The 20,835-nt window shown below is 40.1% G+C and overlaps 1 protein-coding gene across 2 annotated transcripts in view; it reads left to right on the plus strand.

Moving 5' to 3' along the window:
- The window catches only part of MICAL2 (microtubule associated monooxygenase, calponin and LIM domain containing 2), a 55,666-nt gene that overhangs the window by 7,363 nt on the left and 27,468 nt on the right, over positions 1–20,835 (plus strand). For both annotated transcript variants that reach the window (XM_010018087.1, XM_010018088.1), the window contains exons 2-8: positions 12,193–12,400; positions 13,058–13,174; positions 14,304–14,405; positions 16,196–16,351; positions 17,400–17,500; positions 19,129–19,386; positions 20,154–20,269. In XM_010018087.1, coding sequence (XP_010016389.1) covers positions 12,193–12,400; positions 13,058–13,174; positions 14,304–14,405; positions 16,196–16,351; positions 17,400–17,500; positions 19,129–19,386; positions 20,154–20,269 — 1,058 coding nt within the window. The remainder of the gene's footprint in view (positions 1–12,192; positions 12,401–13,057; positions 13,175–14,303; positions 14,406–16,195; positions 16,352–17,399; positions 17,501–19,128; positions 19,387–20,153; positions 20,270–20,835) is intronic.

Raw genomic sequence — 20,835 nt, forward strand, 5'->3', positions numbered from 1 at the left:
ACTCTTTCCTCTTTCTGCTGACAAATCTAATTCTACATTATTTTCTGTTTCAGGCATCTGTGCAGACACTTTTGGTAGAATTTAGAATCCCACAGTTCTGAGGGATGCTGTATAAGAAGTGAAAATGCAAGATATTTTAGTAGAAGCCAATTTTCTTAAGCAAACACCATAATTTCTATTTGCATTTTCTCTCTAAAAAGCCTTAACAGAGATGGAGTTTGTGGTGAAAAAAAGGTTTAACAGGGACCTGTTGTAAAGACAATGTAGAAATTCCCTTTTAACATCCTTGAAATTGGGTTAATTTGCTTTACTTTCTCTGCTACAGCATTTAAAGGTGGGTTATATTGTGTCAGTTCTCCAAATTCCCTCATTCCCTAATATGTCTGCACTTACACACAGAATCTGTTTCTGTCTGCAGATAGCCAGGTTCCTACAACCTAGACACGTGTTTGCCATTTCAGGTCTCTAGGATTTTGTGTCTTGACCTGTATATCTGATGAAAGGTGCTAACTGAAAAATTATCTGAGTTTATGCCATAATGTGAGATTATTACAGTTTTCTCATTCTTAAGTCTCTTCACCTTTTCCTCAGGTCAGGAATGTTTGGGTGAGTTGAAGCTGTGTTTTGAAACAAACCTGGCAGGGGGAAAGAACTAAGTATTTCTGTGGTGAAAAAGCCTTCACAATGAGAGTTGTTGTCCTGGCACCTGGTCATGATTTGCTTCCTATCTTCCAGAAGTGTGAAAGTCTGACAGGTACCCAGATGGGCCTTGGTTTCATTCTGGGTCTTGGGCGACGGCAGAGAGAAGAACAAATGTTACATCATTTCAGCTAACGGAGGAGCTGTACTTTACATCCAGGGAAGTTTTGACTTAAAAATGCACGAGAGCTGTGGGTGTGTTGTACCGACCACCTGGGAGATGAGGGATGAAGTGGGTAATGGCAACTTCTTGCCTTGTGAGCACTACAGCCATGTATAGTGTCTTCCTCCTTTACAAAGAAGTTGGCCCAGTGTGTCTGAGGGAAGCAGAAGTTGCAATTTTGACCTGATCCTCGTATAGCCCTTGCTTTAACAAGCAAACTTGTGAATGTGGTTTAGGTTAAATTATGTCACGCAGGCAGCCGAGCAACTGTGCTTACAGTGGTACCAGTAAGTTTGCTCCAGACTGGGGAAATGCATTAAGTGGGATTTCAGTGATTCCTGTTGTAGACTAGTACTTGTCGTGCTTATTAGAAATCTGGGAGCTGGATCGAGGAAGGGCAGATGTGGCCCAGCTGCAGTGACCTGCAAGTGCAATCTTGAAAGCTGGAGGAGTAGTCTGAGATCAAGAGGATAAAATTTCCAAAAGCTACTAGAAAACTATGACCCTTCTAACAAAAGAGGACGAAACCCAGAGAAAATTGGGAATACGCTGCAGAAAATGATCTGGTGCTTGGAATGGACCTCACACCAAGCCTGAGGTAAGGTAGTGCTGACCCAGGGAGCCTAAGGAAGCCTGCAGTGTGTTGGAGGCTGCTGTGGTTTCCTTTCCACCTAGCTGGTGCAGGTGAAACCCCAGCTGAAATATTTTGCCCGGTTTGAAGCACATATAATAGGCAAGAGGCAGATAAATTCAAACAAGCCCAGAGTTCCAGGGAACAGAACTTTAGCACAGAGAACAGAACTTAGCATAACCTGTAGGAGAGGCTTAAATACCTTCACCTAATCTATGGCAGAGAAGACCCAAAAAGGAACACTACATAGTTGTTCTAGGGAGTTGGAACACAACCAAATCTGTTATTCTTTTCACCTTCACTCTGTAGTAGCCTGACTAACACTGCTAGATCATACTCTCATTAGTTTTTCAAAGTTTGCATTTTGCCTTGGACATTTGCTGCTTCTGTTTCAGCCCTGAAGAACAGCTTCTGTTTCCCAAGGCCATGTTTGTTTCTGCTTAAGAAACCAGCCACAAGATACTGTCTTGATTGTCTTGCATCACTCTGGATTTGTTCATTTGACTAAGACACGAACTTAGAAGGAACCATGTGGTTATGCCACACTTTGAATTAGACTTGTTGCTTACTTCCACTGCCCCTGTGGATGAGTTACAAGAGCAGCTTTGAAAGGACCTGTGCAACAGCAGATACACCTCTCTGTGACTAGTGTCCACCTTCCATCCTGCCTGCACACTCTGCCATTCTCGCTGGATTTACAATTCAGATAAAACGACTGCCACAGGGAAGTTTGCAACTCAGATTAGAAAACATTGCAAGAGATGGTAGTGAGCTTCCTGCCAAGGACTACACACCCAGATCATTAATAACAAGTTATGCTGATCAGCAAGTGCTCAGTGGAAGACAAAGGCATTTCTCTTTGATTTCCCCACTTTGTCTCTTGTTTGTTTGTTTTTTAGCGAGGTAGGAAGCAGTTGCATACTGTAGGAAGCCTTTCCTGATGGGTGAGGGCTAGCATGACTGCTGGGGCTGCTGCTGGGGCTGCTCCCTGCCTGCCTGGCCACCAGGCTGCCAGGACTGGGTGGCTTGCTCTGTCTTCTAATGGGCTGTAGGCATCTGGGGTAGGAAGTTCACTGCCTGCCAGCCCAGATACAGCCTTGATAGTGGCAGAACAAGCACAGCCAGTGCTGTTGAGGCAAGTGCCTCCATCTGAATTTCAACCTGGCTGGAATGCAAAAACAGAGTCATTAATATGGGGGTGGGTAAATAAACACTGATCTTCTATGTATGTTTATCTTCCTTCTGTTGTGTCGGATGTTGGTGTAAAATGGACTATTACACCTTGTGATGTGCAGTTTGCTGCCAGATTTTGCCTTCAACTCTCTGCCCCTCTCTTTGAAGCATGCTTTTTTTTTTCTTTCCCTTTTTTATATATACTGCTATTCTTCAAGATTCTTTCCTTCAGTAATGAGGGCTGTTGTGTCCCTTCCTTCTTTGTTTTCAGCCAAAAAGGTTTTGGAAATAAGAACTAGAGGTGCTGAAATCTGATTTTCACTGTGTGATGTTCTGCCAGCAGCCTGGTTTCTTGGTTGTGTATGAGTGCTGTTAACTTTGCCTGCTGTCAGAAGCACTAAAGATACGTTTTCTATTTGTAGTTATGTGAAGTGTTTGAACCTGTCTTGCGTGTTGATGCTGTTTGATGCCATATTGTTAAGAGGTGCTGGTTGGCCAGTTGCTATAGTTTTCAGATTGTAAATAAAAATGTAAAAGCATTTTCTACCCATGGTAAACTGGTATGTGCCAGTGACCAGTTAAACTGGGAAAAATTCAGTTTATCACTCTTTGGAGCTGTATTTGGCTTTACTAGTTAAGTGGCTGTGAATGCTAGCACTGGAAAATGGGGTGCCTTTGAAGACTGCATGATGAGCCAGAAGAAAATAAACCCCAGGAGCCCAGAACTGATGCTTTCTTGTACAGCGTTGTGCTTTGAGCTCATCTATAGCTGCCATGCACTACTGTACAGTCATTCAGCTTGGCAAAGTCAGAAATGATGGGGTTAAATGATCCAGCTCTTCAAAAATAGATAAATAATGATATTAAAGTCTGGATTCTGACTTGGACCTGATGGCTAGTTCTGTATGAGCTCATTTACCCAGTACTGGCTTCTAAAAGCCAGGTCTTTTAATTGGGTGTTGGTTAATAATTCACCTAATATAAAAATGTATTTGAGAACATGTTTTAAAATACTCTCTGAAATGACCTTGAAATAACTTGACTCACCACTTTAAGAAGTGGAAGCTTAGCTGATTTATTAGGCTGTCGTAATTGTTGTTGAGTTGAAAACTTCAGGTTCAGTTTAGAATTTCATTTTGGTAGACACAGCAGCCTGTAGCAACAGTGCTATTTTTGTGTCGTGGGTGGGATTTTTTTTTCAAGCATATTACCAACTTCTTCCTGTAGCAATGCCATGGTTGGTGACCAACATACCTGCATGCTTTGAATGCCATAAAGCATGAGAAATCCCTTCCTCTGCGCCTGTTAACAAGTCTACTGGCTGGTCAGCCCCTGACCCTGAAACCGTGTAGAGGATTATTTTCTTGCAGTCGTGATCACACAAGTGTCACTACTTGCAAGGCTCCCAAGACTTGAAGCTTGGACACTGCCCAGTCTCTCCTGTGCTCAAAAGTGAGGCTCTTGGTGCCTTTGTTTCTTCATCTCTGCTCACCAGTTCTCTGTTTCTGGATAATTTGTTTTGTTTCATGGTTTTGTTATTCTTTTTTCTTTCCCTCCAAGTGTTTAAGGATAGCCTTACAGCATTATCTCAGTATGACAGGCGTAAGCCTACAAATAAAAGACAAGTTGCTTAAGTGCTGCCAACCCATTCATGACTGGGATAGTCAGACAACATTCTTTCTGCAAGGTTTATCTTGTTTTCATTTCGATTGTTTAAGCAACTGATGTAAAAAGAAAAGGAAATAAAGCAATCTCTTCTGGTTTTTGGGTGGGGGGGGGTGTTCTCTGTTTTGGTTACAATGAAAGACAGATAGGAAAACAGCAAATATGCTCTTAATTGTAAATGATGTCAGAGGGTTTATTTTGTGCTTTGCACTTGCCTGATTTCTGCTGGATAATCTGTTTATTAAAAACAGTGTAATGTTTCCTATCAGGTGATGTGCAGGTTCTCTTCAGCTAGCTGTAATTGTTGTGCAGGGCAACTGAAAGTTTCTGGAGATGCTTTTCTGGATTATATCTGCCAATTACAATTTTAAATTTTTTTTTTCCTGTAAATTATTATTAAAGCTCTGAGATCACATCAACATATTTAAATATGACCAATGCCACCTGAGAGAGCTCTTCAGAAAAGCTCCAAATAACCAAGTCCTGACAGGTTTGGTGTGTGAACTAGGAACTCTTGACCTTCTAGCACATTGAACATATACAGCTCTTCTTTGTGTTGCACAGCAGACTGTAAGTTTCAGATGTCTTTCATACCACTGTTTTAATTTCAAGTTATGGAAAGATTTTTATATGCAGTTCTAATACTAGTACACATATCTGAGAGACAGACAGGATGGATGGGCAAGTGTGTCCAAATTAATCCAGGAAAAATGAAGGCACGTGGTTTTTTCCATGCAGAAGCTTATCTTCCAAAAAAGAGAAAAAAAATCCCTGTAAAGATGAGCCAAATGAATGCAATAAATGTACTAATGTTTCACTTCTGGCAATAAAACAGGAGGGCAATAAAGATAGATCCTCTGATCCCTGGACTGTGCCATGTCCAGCTGCGAGTACAGCAACTGCAGAGCACAGTGCTGGGGAAAGAGCTCTGTCCAAAATCAGCCTAGATTAGGTAGCCTCAAATCCACGTTACAGTCTTTGAAGGAGAAAAATAGCAGTGTTTCCATTTTAGCCAATTCCTGATATGAGTGCTTTTGGCAGGAGATGACAAAACTGCATATTTTGGAGGTGCTCAGCTGGGGATATGAAGGGTGAACTACCGTTGGTATTGAAAGCAGAAATGGAATTGTATTGTTGCACCAAGGCGGTTTTATTGCTGTGGTTGGTGGCAATTAGGGATGCGTGAGCCTTGCAGTTCCCAGCCGCCTTTGAACTTCCCCAGCAGCAGTATTCATGTGCTGTTCAGTCTCTAAAGATGTCCATTCAGCGAGATCCGGCTAGTCATCCTAATATTATAAGGTAGATTTTGGAACTATCTGTAGTTCATTTAAGTAGTGGTCATATAAACCTTTGGAGAGTTAAGACCTCTCATTAAAATATGTTTAACTGAATATTGGTTTTGTCAAATGAAATATTTTTAACCTTACTAATTTTATAAGGAGCTCATAAAACATAGTATAGTAGAGGAAGAGTCTTTTAAAGATTATTTCATTTTTGTAGAGCAAATTTAATTAGCTGCTATACCTTCTTCTCCTCCTTTTGGTGGAAGAATCTATAGTATAGATCTGTTAACCACAGAAGGTTTGGGTATATGTTTTGGTATCTGGCCTCTTTCTAAAAATGAATAAAGTAATTCCTGGTTTAGGTCAGTGCTGTTCCTTTTCTGTATGTGTATGTAGTCAAATGGACACCTTCCAAATCACTGTCATAGTTAGCTGCAGTTATCATCACTGTTCTTCACAGGGTCATGTTCTGTTGCCTTTTAGCAGGAGCAGTTGTGTAGGTATGGCAGCATTCAACAAGTCAGGCAACAGGCAACGAGGACAAGCACCCTGTGCACTGCAGGGCATGTTACTGACAAAGAAGCACTATACTAAGGTGCCTGGTAACAGAGGTATTTTATAGCAACACACCTTTTGTTGGCAATGGCTGGGCTGACTTGTAGGAAAGGGGATGACAAGCACTTCGTGCAGGGGTCTTCATATGGAGAAGCAGTGAGTACCTGAACAGGATTGTTAAGGGGAGCAAACATATTTTGAAGTGCTTTGGTAGGCCAATGCTGCAGCAAGACTGGACTAGCATCATAGGTTGACAAAATGTGTCATGCCTATTGTGAGTGTAAGCTTTTGTTCTTTTTCTTTTTTTTGTTAATGAAGCTTTAGCACTTGATATTTTTAGTATTTCCTGAAGTGGCATATAGAGTTTTATTTTTCAGTTATTTCAATTATAGTTTTTCAAGCTTCGAAAAGTATATTGACTTTTCAGTGGATTCAGGGTACGTTTGACTGCACTCTTGTATCCAGTGGTTGTCAATGAATTTGTGTGATAAAAAGACTACAAATGTGAGATGAACTGTAAGTCAGTAAGTCAGGAATGTCCTACTGAGCAGTCCTATTTTTGCCAGAAGCATTTTCATGTCTAGTAAGGGGGATGACTTGAAAAGCATTGTAGTGGAGAGAGCTTCCCGCTGCAGCTTCTGGTAGCTGTCTGCCTTAGCTGCTTATGCAGCTGTTTCTCTTTGGAGCCATTCCAAGGAAACAGTCACTGCTGATCCAGAAAATGTGTTGTTCCATTACATTTTGTGTCTATCTCATGTTGCATCACTTTTAGCTCTATCATGAATAAACACTTGCCTAAATCCGTGTAGGATGTAATCCTGTGGAGTCGGTCAAGTTAATCCTTGGTGCATCCCTGTTGCACAAAGGCCGAAGTCCCACATCTGGTGACAATGGAAATGAACACACCTGAGTCCCAAAGCAAATGGCGGAAGAGTGTTTGCCATGGAAAGACAAGATATTGTGTCTGTCTGCATCCTACAGGCTGTCCAGGCATGGGTAGAGCCTCCTGTCATTGTGTGGAAAGGCTGACAGCCACTGGGGACACCTGCAGTGCCAGATAGTGACCTTAGGGTGTGTGGGAAAAGCCATCCCTTAGCGCTCATTTCTAGCAGCATGATCCATTCCTTTAAGTTTTGATTTCCAATTAGTAATTTGGGTAAATACTACATATAAGCTGAAGGAAGCTAAATAATTTAGGCAGATGGTTTTCACTATTTTTTCACTAGTATATATATGTGTGCATTTCCACTGAAGAGTAGAAATGGTGCTTCTGGCTAGGCATGCTTTAGGATGACAAAGGGTGTCTCTGTTCCTATCCAGTTGCTGTTGAGCTGGAGTCTAAAATTAATCTCCTCTTTTTCACCTCCAAAGCAACTGGAAGGCAGAAATGACAAAAGTCTTGAATTCCTGGAGTTGATTGTGGCTCTTCATCCCAAGAACATACAGGAAGTGGATCATCATTGAACATACTTTTATTTTCCAGGACTAATTTAATGGTTAGGTACCTTGGGCAGGAGGGGAGTGAGGGATTTAGAGCTGGATAATAACAACGTAATGCATTGAGCTACAATGGGATTTGTCTATTCTTAACTGTGCAAAGAGATGCAGTTTGGTTGCATCCCCCACCCACGTGCTATTACCAACTGGTACATTCCTTGACTGTGAGCATGTAAATCCAGAGGGCTAACATTTTTATTTATTTATTTATTTATTTATTTATATTTTTCAAGGTCAATGAGTAGATTCTGCTGTTCAGTTATTAAAGTGGATGAGAGATTTCTATGACTAGGTCATTGTGGAGTGGGGTGGGATTTTTTGTTAAGCATAGTGTTAGTATTCATCTGCTCTCTCCCCTTTCTCTCAAAGCCTCAATTGTTTCTGTAAGCTTTACTTCACTGTGTGAAAACCAGTGGAAGAGTTCTGCAAATTCTCAGCTGTTAAACTGCATATGGTTTTTCCAGAATGGGATATAGGTGTCTGGAGTCACAGGCTGCCAACTTGATAGTGGGGGACGGGAAGGGTTGCAAGAGGCACCTACTTTGCATCCCTGTTTTCTTTCCTCTCCTTCTATTTCTAAGTTATACGTTTGTACATTATATACAGGAGATCCTATCAAAAACCTGTGCCTGGCACAGAAGTCGTTCTGCTTTTGGGAAGGTAACTTGTGCTGCCATTTATCTCGTCAATAAGTGCTATTATTCAGTGTAGAAACATTTCAGGGAGATTTTCAAGGCACTGCCATTCTTTAACATAGTAGTAGAGAGAAAGTAGCATCTCGTAGAGTCAGATCAACCTTTGAGTAAAATCAAGCTTATGAGACTTACCAAATGCTTTGTATGTTTATATTATTACAAGTGAAGCTTTCTGATATCTTTTAATTGCACTGGGAAAGAAAAAATACGTGAATCTTCTGCTGTCTTTCAGTCTGAAGATAAATAATGCAACAAGAAGTGTGCTTGAGTGGGACAAGATTTATACAGAAGCAAGTAAATCTCTTTTAGGGAAAAGCACAGGGTTTTTTAACAGTGCCATAAAACCATATGATTTACTCAGCAGCTTAAGTAGGCAACTTGTATAAAATATGCATAGCCTTATAGTGTTTTATTTTGAAGTACAAAAATTTCCATGCTTTACTTAATATTTGTAATTGTAAGCTGAAATAGCCTTAAGTTTGTCACTAGGCAACTATTACTGGCCTGTAAACTTGCATTAGTCCTCTTCAGTGGGGATTTTGTAGCTGGTATTCTAAAAATGCCTTTGCAGAAGTTTAACTCAAACCAGCATGTCCATTTACGTACAGTAATTTATATCATAAGTGTAAAATTTTCATGGTTGCATTTATTGTAAGCAGTAATTGCTGTCATTCATATCCAGGATATTTGCAAGAGGAGTAGGTGAATTTAGCTCACATAAAATTCTGATGAAAAGTACTCGTGGTGACTGTTGCTTGTAGGAGTTGGTGTTTATTGGCAGTCTCTTCAGTCCTGCCAGTTACTGCATAGCTGGAGTTTGGTCCAGGAGATTTGATTAACGTAACCTTACATGGTCCTGTTGCTGATGAGGTGCAGAGGCAGGTGTGCCCATGCTGTTTGTGGGGACTGTATTAAATTTAATGAAGCTTCTGATTTAACAGGAAGTGTATACATATGTTTGCAGACAGCCTCACCCTTTATAGTATGAGGTTTTCACTGAGAAATATGCCTTCTCTCAGTCTTGCTATCTTGCACTAACATGGTATATATGGTATATATACAGTAAAACAAGATATAACACCCAGCACGATACTGGTTCTTCAGGCAGGTTACAGAAGTCTAGTCATGTTCTCATTCGTGGATAAGCTGTAATCTGTAGAAGTCTTTCTGCCTTCATCTCCAGCCTGAACAAGAAACGTGCAAAAGGTCCTTGTTAGTCCTCTTCAGAAACTGTTACTTTGAGTAAGTTGTGGAAGATGCTCTTGGGTTACCCATTACCTTTTTGGGAAGTGATCTGGCACAATTAAAAGACAGTTGAGCAGTGAATGGTGATGTGGATGTCAAGAAACCCTTGGCATTTGTCCATCCTTGTTTGTTACATTTCAGGATTGACTGTTTGAGCCTTCCTTGTGTGATGTCAGTTTTCACGGTCTGTGTTAAACTGCAAGATGTAGATTTCAAAAGCAGGCCCTGATGAGCCAGGAGGCTGGGGTAGCAGGAGGTGAAAATGGGGAGCCGTTCAAGGCTTGTTCTAGGCTGACTACAACAAGGGTTATCCTGTGACTTTGCAAGCAGAGAGCTTGGAAGGGTGGGAGGGCAGGGACAGGACAGTGGTATGCTCTCTTTCCTTACTTAATAAAGGTAGGAACACAAACACAGTAAGAATTACCTTTGCAATGGTTTTGTATTGGTTTTGACCCCAGAAGTATCAAAAAAAGATGGCAAAGTGCCAAGAGTAAGAGCTACACCAGCAGGAAGTGTCCTTAATAAATCAAAGAACAAATAGTTCTGAGGCATAGATAAATGTGTTTATGGAAGGTAACCATGGGTGATGGCAAATATACCACCATTTTTCACAGTGTCTCTAGGCAGTTAGGAAGATATTTTGCCAATGGTCATAGGAGGAGGGGAGGGGGCAGAATCCTCCTCAAAATTGTAACGTACTGTGTTGCAGAGCACCAGGAGGAGCTAACAGTGTTCTCTGCGTGGGTTTTATTACTTGGCAGGATCCACTACGACTAAATCTCAAAGGACCACTTTTTTGAAAGAAAAAGTTGCATTTATTTGTATATAATTCAATTTGTTAGCCAAAACCCAGCCCCACCTTAGCAAACCATGTATGGTCTTTATTGTAAAATCTTTCTAACTGCTTGCTAGACATTACTGGAAAACTGTGTGGCTGTGAAGGCAGTCACTTGTTAGAGTTCACAGTTCCCATGTTAATCACAACAAGCATGTGCAGTGAAGAGCTGAGCCACCAGTGATCCTCTTCAGTTGGGATAACATCTGCACTCTATTTTCTTCCTTTATATAATTACAACTGTTAATATTTTCTTAATGTTTAGCATGCAGTGAGGAGTGTTCTTCTGAAATTATGAATTAAATGTATCTTTTAAGAGGAAGAAAGCCAAGTGGCTAATGCAACAACCTAACTTTAACTTACTTAATATCTCTAGCTGACATAACACTTGCCTTCAGCAAAGCAAAAGCACCTCACAGGAACTCTTTTTTCAGTGGGAATTTACTCAGATTAATTATCAAATTATAAAAAACCCTGGCACTTCTATGATTGGGTTGGACAAAAGTCATGGACAAAAGTCAGCACCGGGTAATTTTTGCTTAAGTTGTTAAATTTGAAAACAAATGTTGAACGAACCAAAATAAATAAATGACTCTATTTTATGAAATTGAAATGTAATAGGAACCAGACTTGTATCCAACAAGCCTCCAGATACAGTCCATGCTTGCTTTGAAGCAGTACTCACTGTCTGGCTATGTGCACAGGATGCACAGGAGCATGTCTGGTGTGTGAGATAATGGGTTTGGATTTGCAATGCGGCACAGCTCAGCCTCTTTCCCCCTCCATTAAGACCCACCTCGTCTCTCCGTGTCTGAACCCAGTGCTGGAACTGATGGCATAGAGTTTGTGAAATCCATGTGTGCTTTAGGGCATCTTGGGGGAGGTAGAGTGAGTTTTGGGGGAGGTGTGGAACAGCAATGGCTAGACTTTCTAATCGGTTTTCAATAATCAGGAAAATGTAAGCATTAAATATGTTAGGTTTTAATTAGTTTGCTTTCTGGAAATCCTTTGCTTGTTAGGTTGTGAAAACTTACAGCTGTCAACTAAAACTTGGGCAAAAATTCTCTATAGTGATTTCTGAAGCAATTCTTCTGAGGATGCACAAATTTAGACTTAAGCTCCTAAAATGTGATTGTCCTCACAGTGAGAATGTTGACCAGTGGGTGAAATGGAATAGGGCAGGTCAAGTTCCCTAGCTCTGGTAGGGGGTACGAGTCTGCTGGCTGTTCTTAACATGCTCTGCTTTACAGCAGTAGGTGAACTAGGCTGTTATATTCAGGATGCATCCTCGCTTGGAGGCGTAACTAGTACCGCAAGACTACTGGCTTATCATAGATTTAAATCGTCTAACAAGTCTAGCAAATATACACCAATTTCCTCTTCAAAACAAGACCACTTATTTCCTTTCCTCTCTTTTTTATGTAGCTGTAATCCTGTTTACCGCAAGCAGTTTTGAAACACTAAATGTGAGTTAGAAATGTACAAGCAGGTGCTCAAAACTGTTTAGCTTTTTGCCGTTTCTTCTGTTACATCTTTTTGTTAGATGTTTCTACATCTGCATGAAGCACAGTTTATCCTCTTGTATAAATTGACTGAGTGCCACACAAGAGCAGAATTTGAACGTTTATTGGTTTAAATAGATGACTTGACATACTCGGTGGTGTATGTCTGGTTGAATATCAAGTTGTACCAGAGGAGTGTGTGGAAGTCAATACAAAACCCTGTGTAAGACTCCTTCTTTTCTGTGCTAGTGTTTAATTATTGGAGGTGGCCCATGTGGCTTGCGGACTGCCATAGAACTTGCCTTTCTGGGAGCCAAAGTTGTCGTCGTGGAGAAGCGGGACACTTTTTCAAGAAACAATGTGTTGCATCTCTGGCCATTTACAATCCACGACCTCCGGGGCCTGGGAGCAAAGAAATTCTATGGAAAATTCTGTGCGGGATCTATTGATCACATCAGTAAGTATCTGAGGGCAGGGGCACAGTTCAGATAAGAGGTGTACTGAGGTTAGATGATCACCAGAGCCGCCTTGATTTGGCAGAAAGCTCACCTGCCTTAAACATGCTCAAGTGCGTGCTTGCACACACACAGAGGAAAAGAAATGTTCTCATTTAAGCAAAATGGCAATTACGCATAAGACAGTCTTATGGAGCAGCCTTTTAGTTAGTCTGGATTTGTTAAACAGTATTTTTTTATTACAAAGTATGAAGACTATTGTCATTCATTCTAGTATGCTGAAGATAGACACAACCCTTAATCTAATGAAAAACTATGCAAAAGTGGGGTGTTTTACAGGTAAATATCCTGTATAATTTTCTGTCCTAAAATGGTCAACGTATTGGTTAGGAGATCCTTTAAATATTAAAAAGAAAAGTTCTAAAAAAGTATTGCTAGAAACTCACTGAAGTGAGTTTTATTACCTACAAACTGTGCTGCCAGAGGAAATTAAGACAGAAGAGAACAACAGCCTGTGGTGGTTGCTACATTTCTATTCATCACAGTATGGGCAGTAATAATGCTGCATGCTTGTGTTAACAATATCAGTTGGGTGGCATGCTGGTAGCAGCTGTAATTGCTTATGTATTAAATACTTCTTTGTTACTCACTGTCTACAGGTATTCGACAACTTCAACTTATCCTCTTCAAAGTTGCACTTATACTAGGAGTTGAAATCCATGTGAATCTAGAATTCGTGAAAGTCCTGGAACCTCCTGAAGATCAAGAAAACCAAAGTATTGTTTATCATAATGTAGTTTTGTTCTCAATGCCTTCTTTTTGTGTCAGGCATTATGTGCAATCACTCAAGGTAGTTGAATTCTGTCTGAAGAAATGGGAGGTTTTTGCCCTTCTTATTCAGCAAGGTTTGCTGTACACAGTTGTAAGCATTCTGTGTATCCTTGTGGCAGAGCACTGGTAATTCCTAATATATGATCCAGTCTGAGAAGTTGAGGTTTTGCACTATGCCTTTCTGGCATGCATTTGAGGCCTTGTAGGGAGTCTGGTGTGGCTTTTTGGTATCTTCTTGCAAAAACAATTTTTAATTGATAATATAAATATTGAGGATGGATTAAGCTCCCTGGGCCTCATTTTGCTTTCACATTTGATGTAACTCCCACTGGTGCACAGAGTCTTATCAGCCATGTTATGCACGGTTGTTAAACAAAATAGAGAATGATCTATCATTCTTTTTTTTATATTTTTTTAAATAAGATGAGTATTTAGGGTGTGTAGTTGCAATAGAGTATTTTAAGAATTTACTTTCATTAAAAATACTGCACTGTCTGTCTTTAAAGGGTCACATAGTGACAGTAGAATAAATATATTTTATATAAATATAAAATGATATCAATGTATTTTATATGCATTTCTATAAAATATATAAATGTTTTAGGCAGTTAAAGCATATGTAATTATTAAATAGGGACAATACAAATATTTTTGCATAATCAGCTTTGTGTTAATGCAAAGATTAAATTTTGCTTTGTGAGCATGCTCACATTTAATTTCTGTTTAGAAGACAATTAAAAGTATTGATGATGGAATGCTATGTTTCTTCTTTTAATACCCAGCCCTTCACTGTGACCCGTCTGTCTGACAAGAAGTTTAGTGCATTAGGTGATCCAGATGAAATCTTCTGTTCTTTTTTTTTTGTCAGTTTATGAGCTTGACACCTTGCTAACACAGCCTGAACATAGCTTTGACTGCAGCAGAGCTTCCTCCATCAGACCAGACCAGGGCAGAGTTCGGCTCTGTTTGAATGGGAAATGGATAATTTATCCTAATGTCCCTTCTTGAAGCTGTGAAATCACTTCTCCTTTGTATTACTGAAGAATGAATAAATATTATTCTTTGTGTTTTCAGAGATAGGTTGGAGGGCTGAATTTCTCCCCATGGATCACCCTTTGTCAGAATATGAATTTGATGTTATTATTGGTGCAGATGGCCGCAGGAACACATTAGAAGGTAGGCGAATGTGTGCTTAGGAGAACACAAAGCAACAGACTACTTTTCAATCCACTGAAGTCTGCGTGGAAATTATTTTTTATGTGGTATCTTCTGCTTTTGTCGTTAAGTTGTAGCTCAAAATAGACATTTAATGTCATTACCGATTCCCAGCACTGTGTATCTGCATTGCCTACAAAATTCATCATGATGCCATTGGGTTTGCCTCAAGGTTAAGCAATTATATGCTTTAACTTCAAGGACGCTGGCAAGATACATGTCAGGAATTGCGTAGTCTTTGCTATTGTGCCTTCAATTTGTACTGTATGTTTCAGGTAATGACCAAAGCTTGACTGTCAGGTATTTAATGGAGGCATCAGGGGTATTTCTGTCTTACAGAGATGATTTAAATTCAAAAGCAAATAGTTTGGAAATGATACCAAAAATAATAACTGTAAGCAAGGAGGGGAAAAGAGGGGGGAAATGCTTCATGAACTGGAGCCACTTCTGAGAATTCAGGCCATCTGAGCTGTCTGTTTCAGCGAGACACTAGCTAAGCTGCTTCTGTATCACATGAACAAACCTGTTACTTAATTATATATTCGCCTTGTAGCTTTAATTATATCCATGTTAGTTCAGTTCACTAAGTATGCTATTTCCTTTTTTTATTAGCTTCATAGTTTGTCTGCTTATTCTTGTATCTGCCAACCACAATATGTTTAGAGTTAATGCTTGATTAGAAATTTCCCCACAGATTTGTCTAGCTATCCTCCCTAAAAGACTGCTTAAATAGTCAGGTATCAGCAAAGCGGAATTATTCTTACCTCAGCTGCAGACTCTATTGAGAAGTTAATGTGATTATTGTAGTACCAGAGTCTAAGGGAAAAATTAGCACACTGAAGATTGTTTACATACAGAGGCTGGTATTGTCATATTAAATCAATCCCAATGAAATAATGAGGGCATATCAAGAAGCACAAAGATAAAAATTCATAGCTGATTTATTTCTTCTTAAAAACTACCTGTATTCTCTGCAAAGTCATCTGCAATTGGCCTTAAAAATAAGGCCCCTCTGTCCTACTTCAGAATTGACTTACAGATAAAGGGGAACATACAGAGGTAAAAACTTCAGTCAATGTGTGATTGCAAGATTGTGGCTAAGTGGGCTTTTTTTTTTGTGTGTGAAAAGAGGAAGCTAGGATGGAGCAAGAGACCGAGTAACTTTGCAGTCAGTCTCACCTTGGAAATATGACAGTTAAGCCACTGCATATTTTTCAACCCCTAATATCTTTGGAAAACCTCATTAGCTGGGAGTATGTGCACCTAAGCACTGTTCTAGAAGTTTCTGGTTTTCAGATCTTTCTTTGCTGCTTTTGACTGCTGATCCCTTGCATATTTTTTCTTAAGCTGTTTACCATCTATATAGCAAAAATCTTATTTGTTATTTAATATGTTAAAAATGTTTTCCTCTATTAAATTTGATCTCTTCTATTTCCAATCTGCTTTTCTTTAGTCATCATTTATTCTTCACTTCTTCCCATATTGAACTTCTTCCCATGGTTCCCCTCCAGACTTTTTCGTAATGAGACTTTATCTTGAATGCAGTAGAGCTCCAGTTTTGCAGCTTGAAGTCGGGAGAAGAGACTCTTTGCATTTGGAGAAATGATGCAATCTGTTTCTGGAATCTACATATCTGTTGTTTGATATGTACAGCTAGACATAAAAAAGAGAGCAAGCTGCCTTGAGCAGCTCCTCCCTGAAAGTCCAGTGTGACATTTCCAGTGTCTTTAATTCTTTTCTTTGCTTACCAGGTTTCAGGAGGAAGGAGTTCCGTGGAAAGCTGGCCATAGCTATCACTGCCAATTTTATAAACAGAAATACAACTGCAGAAGCCAAGGTAGAAGAAATTAGTGGTGTTGCTTTCATCTTCAATCAGAAGTTCTTCCAGGATCTTAAAGAGGAAACGGGTGGGTGCATCCTCTTTATTTTTTTTTCATTTCCACAGCCAAATACAAGAGATAATAGAGGAACTCTTCATGTGCCAGGCTGCCCTCCTATTCACATCAGTTTAAATTTAGTGTACAAAAAAACCCCCAAGTGATAAAATGCTGTTGATGTCAGTCTTGCAGATGGAGGTGTCCATTTATGGTGCAGTGGAATTTATTTATTTATATTATTTATCTTGGGCGTTGCCACCTCATAGTTTGTTTTAATGTTTAAATTTTTCTCAACTGTAAAAACGTCTGCTATCTTGAACAAATTCAGAAGAGCATTTTCAGTGCCCAAAAATTTCCCTGAAGACATAGTTTGTTTTGTTTGTATCCGTTCACATACTGAACAGCTTAAACCCTGTGAAAAAGGCTCTGCCCTTCTAGGAGGAGTTTATTCTTCAGTTTTGATGTGCAGATCTGATAAACTGAAAAGAATCAGACAGGAATCCGCCATGAATACTTAAAATATAAACTGTGAAATACATCTTTGTGAAGAGGGTTTCAGAATAGTTGCACAGTCAGTACAAGTGTTTCCATTCTTGATGTTCAGATGTATTTCACAGTTTATATTTTATGAAGAGGGTTTCAGAATAGTTGCACTGTCAGTACAAGTGTTTCCATTCTTGATGTTCAGCTGATTTTATTTATTAAAAATTACTACAATAGAAACCCAAACTCCTGGTTAGACCCAGTGCCAGAGCCCCAGCAACCTAAAAAGCGCTTTACTCACTTGTCTCCCGTTTCGGTTTTGGTTGGTTTTGTGGGTTGGTTGGTTTTTTTGGTTGTTTGGTTTTTGGTGGGGGTTTTTTTGTTTGTTGGGGTTGGGTTTTTTTGTTGGGTTTTTTGTTTGTTCGTTTGCTTGGTTGTTGTTGTTTTTTTAATAGGGTCTTGTCCACTAATGCTTTATCCCAGCTGCTAAGGTATCCCAAGAAGGAAAGGCATCTGTGAGGATCAGTCACATGTTGTTAGTAAAGGACACAGACAATGCACTGTACTTGATAACAAATGTATTATCTCTTTTCAGGAATTGACCTGGAGAATATTGTTTACTATAAAGATAGTACTCATTATTTTGTGATGACAGCAAAAAAGCAGAGTCTTCTGGACAAAGGAGTGATTATTAATGTATGTAAAAATGCTGGCTGAAACCTGATTTTATTTACTTGGCACAGAATAAGTGTGAACATCTGCATAAACATTGATGCATGTTATAGAGAGTGTTTATAGAGTTACTACATCATTTCATTAAAGCTCCGATCTCTTAGGTCATACTCTGACCTTTTTGTTACTGTTGTTTTTCCCTCCAGTTAGCACCAAGTTTCTGTAGAGAACTGAAAACAATACGTCCTAAATTTATCAGTTCTGAAACTGGCTGAAATGGGATCTTGACTCACCTTGGAAATATGCAGTGTGGTCACCACACCAGAAAATAAAAACCTCATTATTTAAAGGTGAACTTAGCACAGCTATGTCCAGTTTTATCAGACAAATAAAGAAACATTAAAACCTACCCGAGGCTACGTTGCAAATTCTCTAATGTGGGTAGAACGTGATGAAAGTAGGCTGTAAACACAATGTCCCAAGTACCTTTGAAAGTTCAGGCCTTTGAGGCTTTATTCTTTTTCCTTTTTCTGTAAGATGTAGGGGTTTATTTTCTTTTGTTTCTAGATAGTGTTTTGGCATCATTTAAATTTCTTTTCCTGGAAACCCAAGAGAGGTCAATTTTTCTTAAAGTAAGACAGTGCCAAAACGAGTCGAGTGTGATTTCCCGAAGGAAGTACTTGTGGGGAGCTATCACAAGGATTCTTGGCTTTCTGATGGGACCGCTTAGCTCGGTGCCATGAACTCCTGCCCTTTTGGAGGATGGTCCCAGGGCAGAGCAGCTGGCCTTGCCCAGCCAGGATGGGAGAGGGGAAGGGCAGCAGCCCCGAGCAGTGCAGGGTGAACAGAGCAGGGCATGGGCCATGGGGTTAAGGGGCTGGTGTTTGTAGGTGAGGGCAGTCCTGGGAGGTCTGTGGGCAATTCGGAGAAGAGAAGCAGTGGCTGTGACTGTCAGAGCTCTTCTGACCTGCTCAGGTCTGAGTGGGAAAACAACCAAAAGAGTCTGTCTAAAACAACTGGGCTAATAGCGGTTCTGTGGTATCATCCCTATGATTAGGGGTCTCATCCATGATTAAGCTGGAAATAGAAACTGCCTTATTAATAATCACCAGCTTTAAGTAGGGTGACCTGTAAAGGCAGGGGCCTTCACCACACTGGCCAAAGAAAACCCAGCCCAAAACAGCACAACAGAAAAGTTTCCATGCTCCAAGTTTGAATGTGTTGTTACCAAGGTGTTAACTCAAGCCTTGAGGCTGAGACCTGCATGTTACATCATCGCTGTGTTGATGTTTCTGCTCTCCTGTGGTTTCAGGTGTGGGGTGCACACATGCAAAAAAGCTTTGCAGTGATGATGATAACATCTTTCGATGTGAGGAAAGTAATGTCATGAAAATAGCACATAACTGGAGAAATGGGAGGCACTGTAATACTCTGTTGCAAATAAAGCTGCTTGTTCAGTGTTGGCATAGAAAGTTCCTGTTTGGAGTAGTACAGTAACCTCTGTTTGTGTATTAGCTTTTTGGAGGAGCTCACAAACCTCATTTGGTTCTTTATGCTGTGGGATGTGTGGCTGCCACTCATACTATGACACTGCATTGTTCCCATCCAGAGTACAGCTGGAGTACCTAATCTACATGCTTCTCTCCCTGCAGGACTATATTGATACGGAGTTGCTCCTCTGCGGGGAAAATGTGAACCAGAGCAATTTGCTGTCCTATGCCAGAGAAGCTGCTGACTTTGCAACCAATTACCAGCTGCCTTCCTTGGATTTTGCAATTAATCACTATGGGCAGCCAGACGTAGCAATGTTTGATTTTACTTCCATGTATGCATCTGAAAATGCTGCACTAGTGAGACAGAGACACAGACATCAGCTCCTGGTGGCGCTTGTTGGAGATAGTTTGCTTGAGGTATCTCTTTTTTTTCTCCTCCTTAACCCAGCCGTTCAATCTACCCTCCAAAGCAAACTGGACTCGATTACATGTACCTTCTTTGGAACAGGTTTTTTTTTCCTTTTTGTTTTTTTTAATGCCATAGTTATGTCAGAACTAATGCTTGGCTCGCAGTCTGAGGCTTAGATCCTGTTTTGCTTTGTGCAAGTTGTATTTCTGTCTGAAAACTGTGAGCTGTGCGTCCTCAGCTTGGGCGCATGGCATAATTTTCCTGACTTCCATCACAGAGAAGACTTGGTCCAAATTTTAATTGCAGTCTCTTTGCGTTAGTGTGTTCTCCTTTTCTCTTTCTGAAGTGAAGAGTGTATTTTGCAACTAATTTTATTCTTTTTAAACTCATGCTGACAGTCTGAAGTGTTTGAAAAGATCAATCAAAAGCAAAATTAGGAGAGGAGAAGAAAGGCATCTTTTTTCCTTTTTTTTTTCCCCCTAGACAATTCTTGAGTATCGAGGTTTTTTTTCCCCTCAGCCTGTACCTTTTGAGGTTAAGAAATCTGGTTTTAAATACAGAAGCTAAAAAAAGAAAATGCGAGAGCAGTCCTTTTCATTACCTAAGGCATGGAGGAGGGAAATGTCCAAAAACTGCAAGTTGTTGTATTTTAACTCTCTCTGGGCTACTTTTCTGATACAGTATGAAACCCTAGACTCCAAATTCACATTGCAAGTTACTTTTGTAAGAAGACATTAAGAAATACAAGGAATTAAAATGTGATTACTTCTTACAGCCCTTTTGGCCAATGGGTACTGGCTGTGCAAGAGGCTTCTTAGCTGCTTTTGATACTGCATGGATGGTGCGGAGCTGGGCTCAAGGAAAACCCCCGTTAGAAATTCTTGCTGAACGGTGAGTGTTGCTCTGTCGTTCCCAGTGTTTTAAAGAGTTGCAGCATTGGTAGAAGACAGTGGAGTTCAGAATGCCACTAGGAGAAATATTCTTCACTGCAATGGCATTGGGTTGAGATTTTCTATTCATTAGGGTTACTGAACAATTTACAATAGCAGTAGGCCATCGTGTTGTATGCTTCTGCACACTAATACAGAGATCCAGCAATGTGCATAACATGGGTTTAAAGCACTAATTCAAGTCGCTAATGACTAGAATTAAGTGTGATCCTTAAGGAAGTAACCCAAAGATACTCTGATTGTGTCAAAGAACTAACCTTCCAACCATAAATACATCAACAGTCCTGTTGTTGCCATGGTCTAATGGTTCAAGTTGATGACTTTGGTCCTGATGTCAACTGCCCTGCTCTGTTACAGCTGCCCAGGTGTTTCTGGGGCACATACACAATAGAAATAGTCATAGTTGTGGTAATGCAAGTAGAAGCATTACTAAGAACAGTGCTTTGAGAAATTTTAAGATAGAAGCTTGTGGGATGACTCAAACACAGCATAGCCCCAAATGGAAAA

This window comes from Nestor notabilis, unplaced genomic scaffold (assembly GCF_000696875.1).
Source record: "Nestor notabilis isolate BGI_N333 unplaced genomic scaffold, ASM69687v1 scaffold5907, whole genome shotgun sequence".
Taxonomy (NCBI): domain Eukaryota; kingdom Metazoa; phylum Chordata; class Aves; order Psittaciformes; family Psittacidae; genus Nestor; species Nestor notabilis.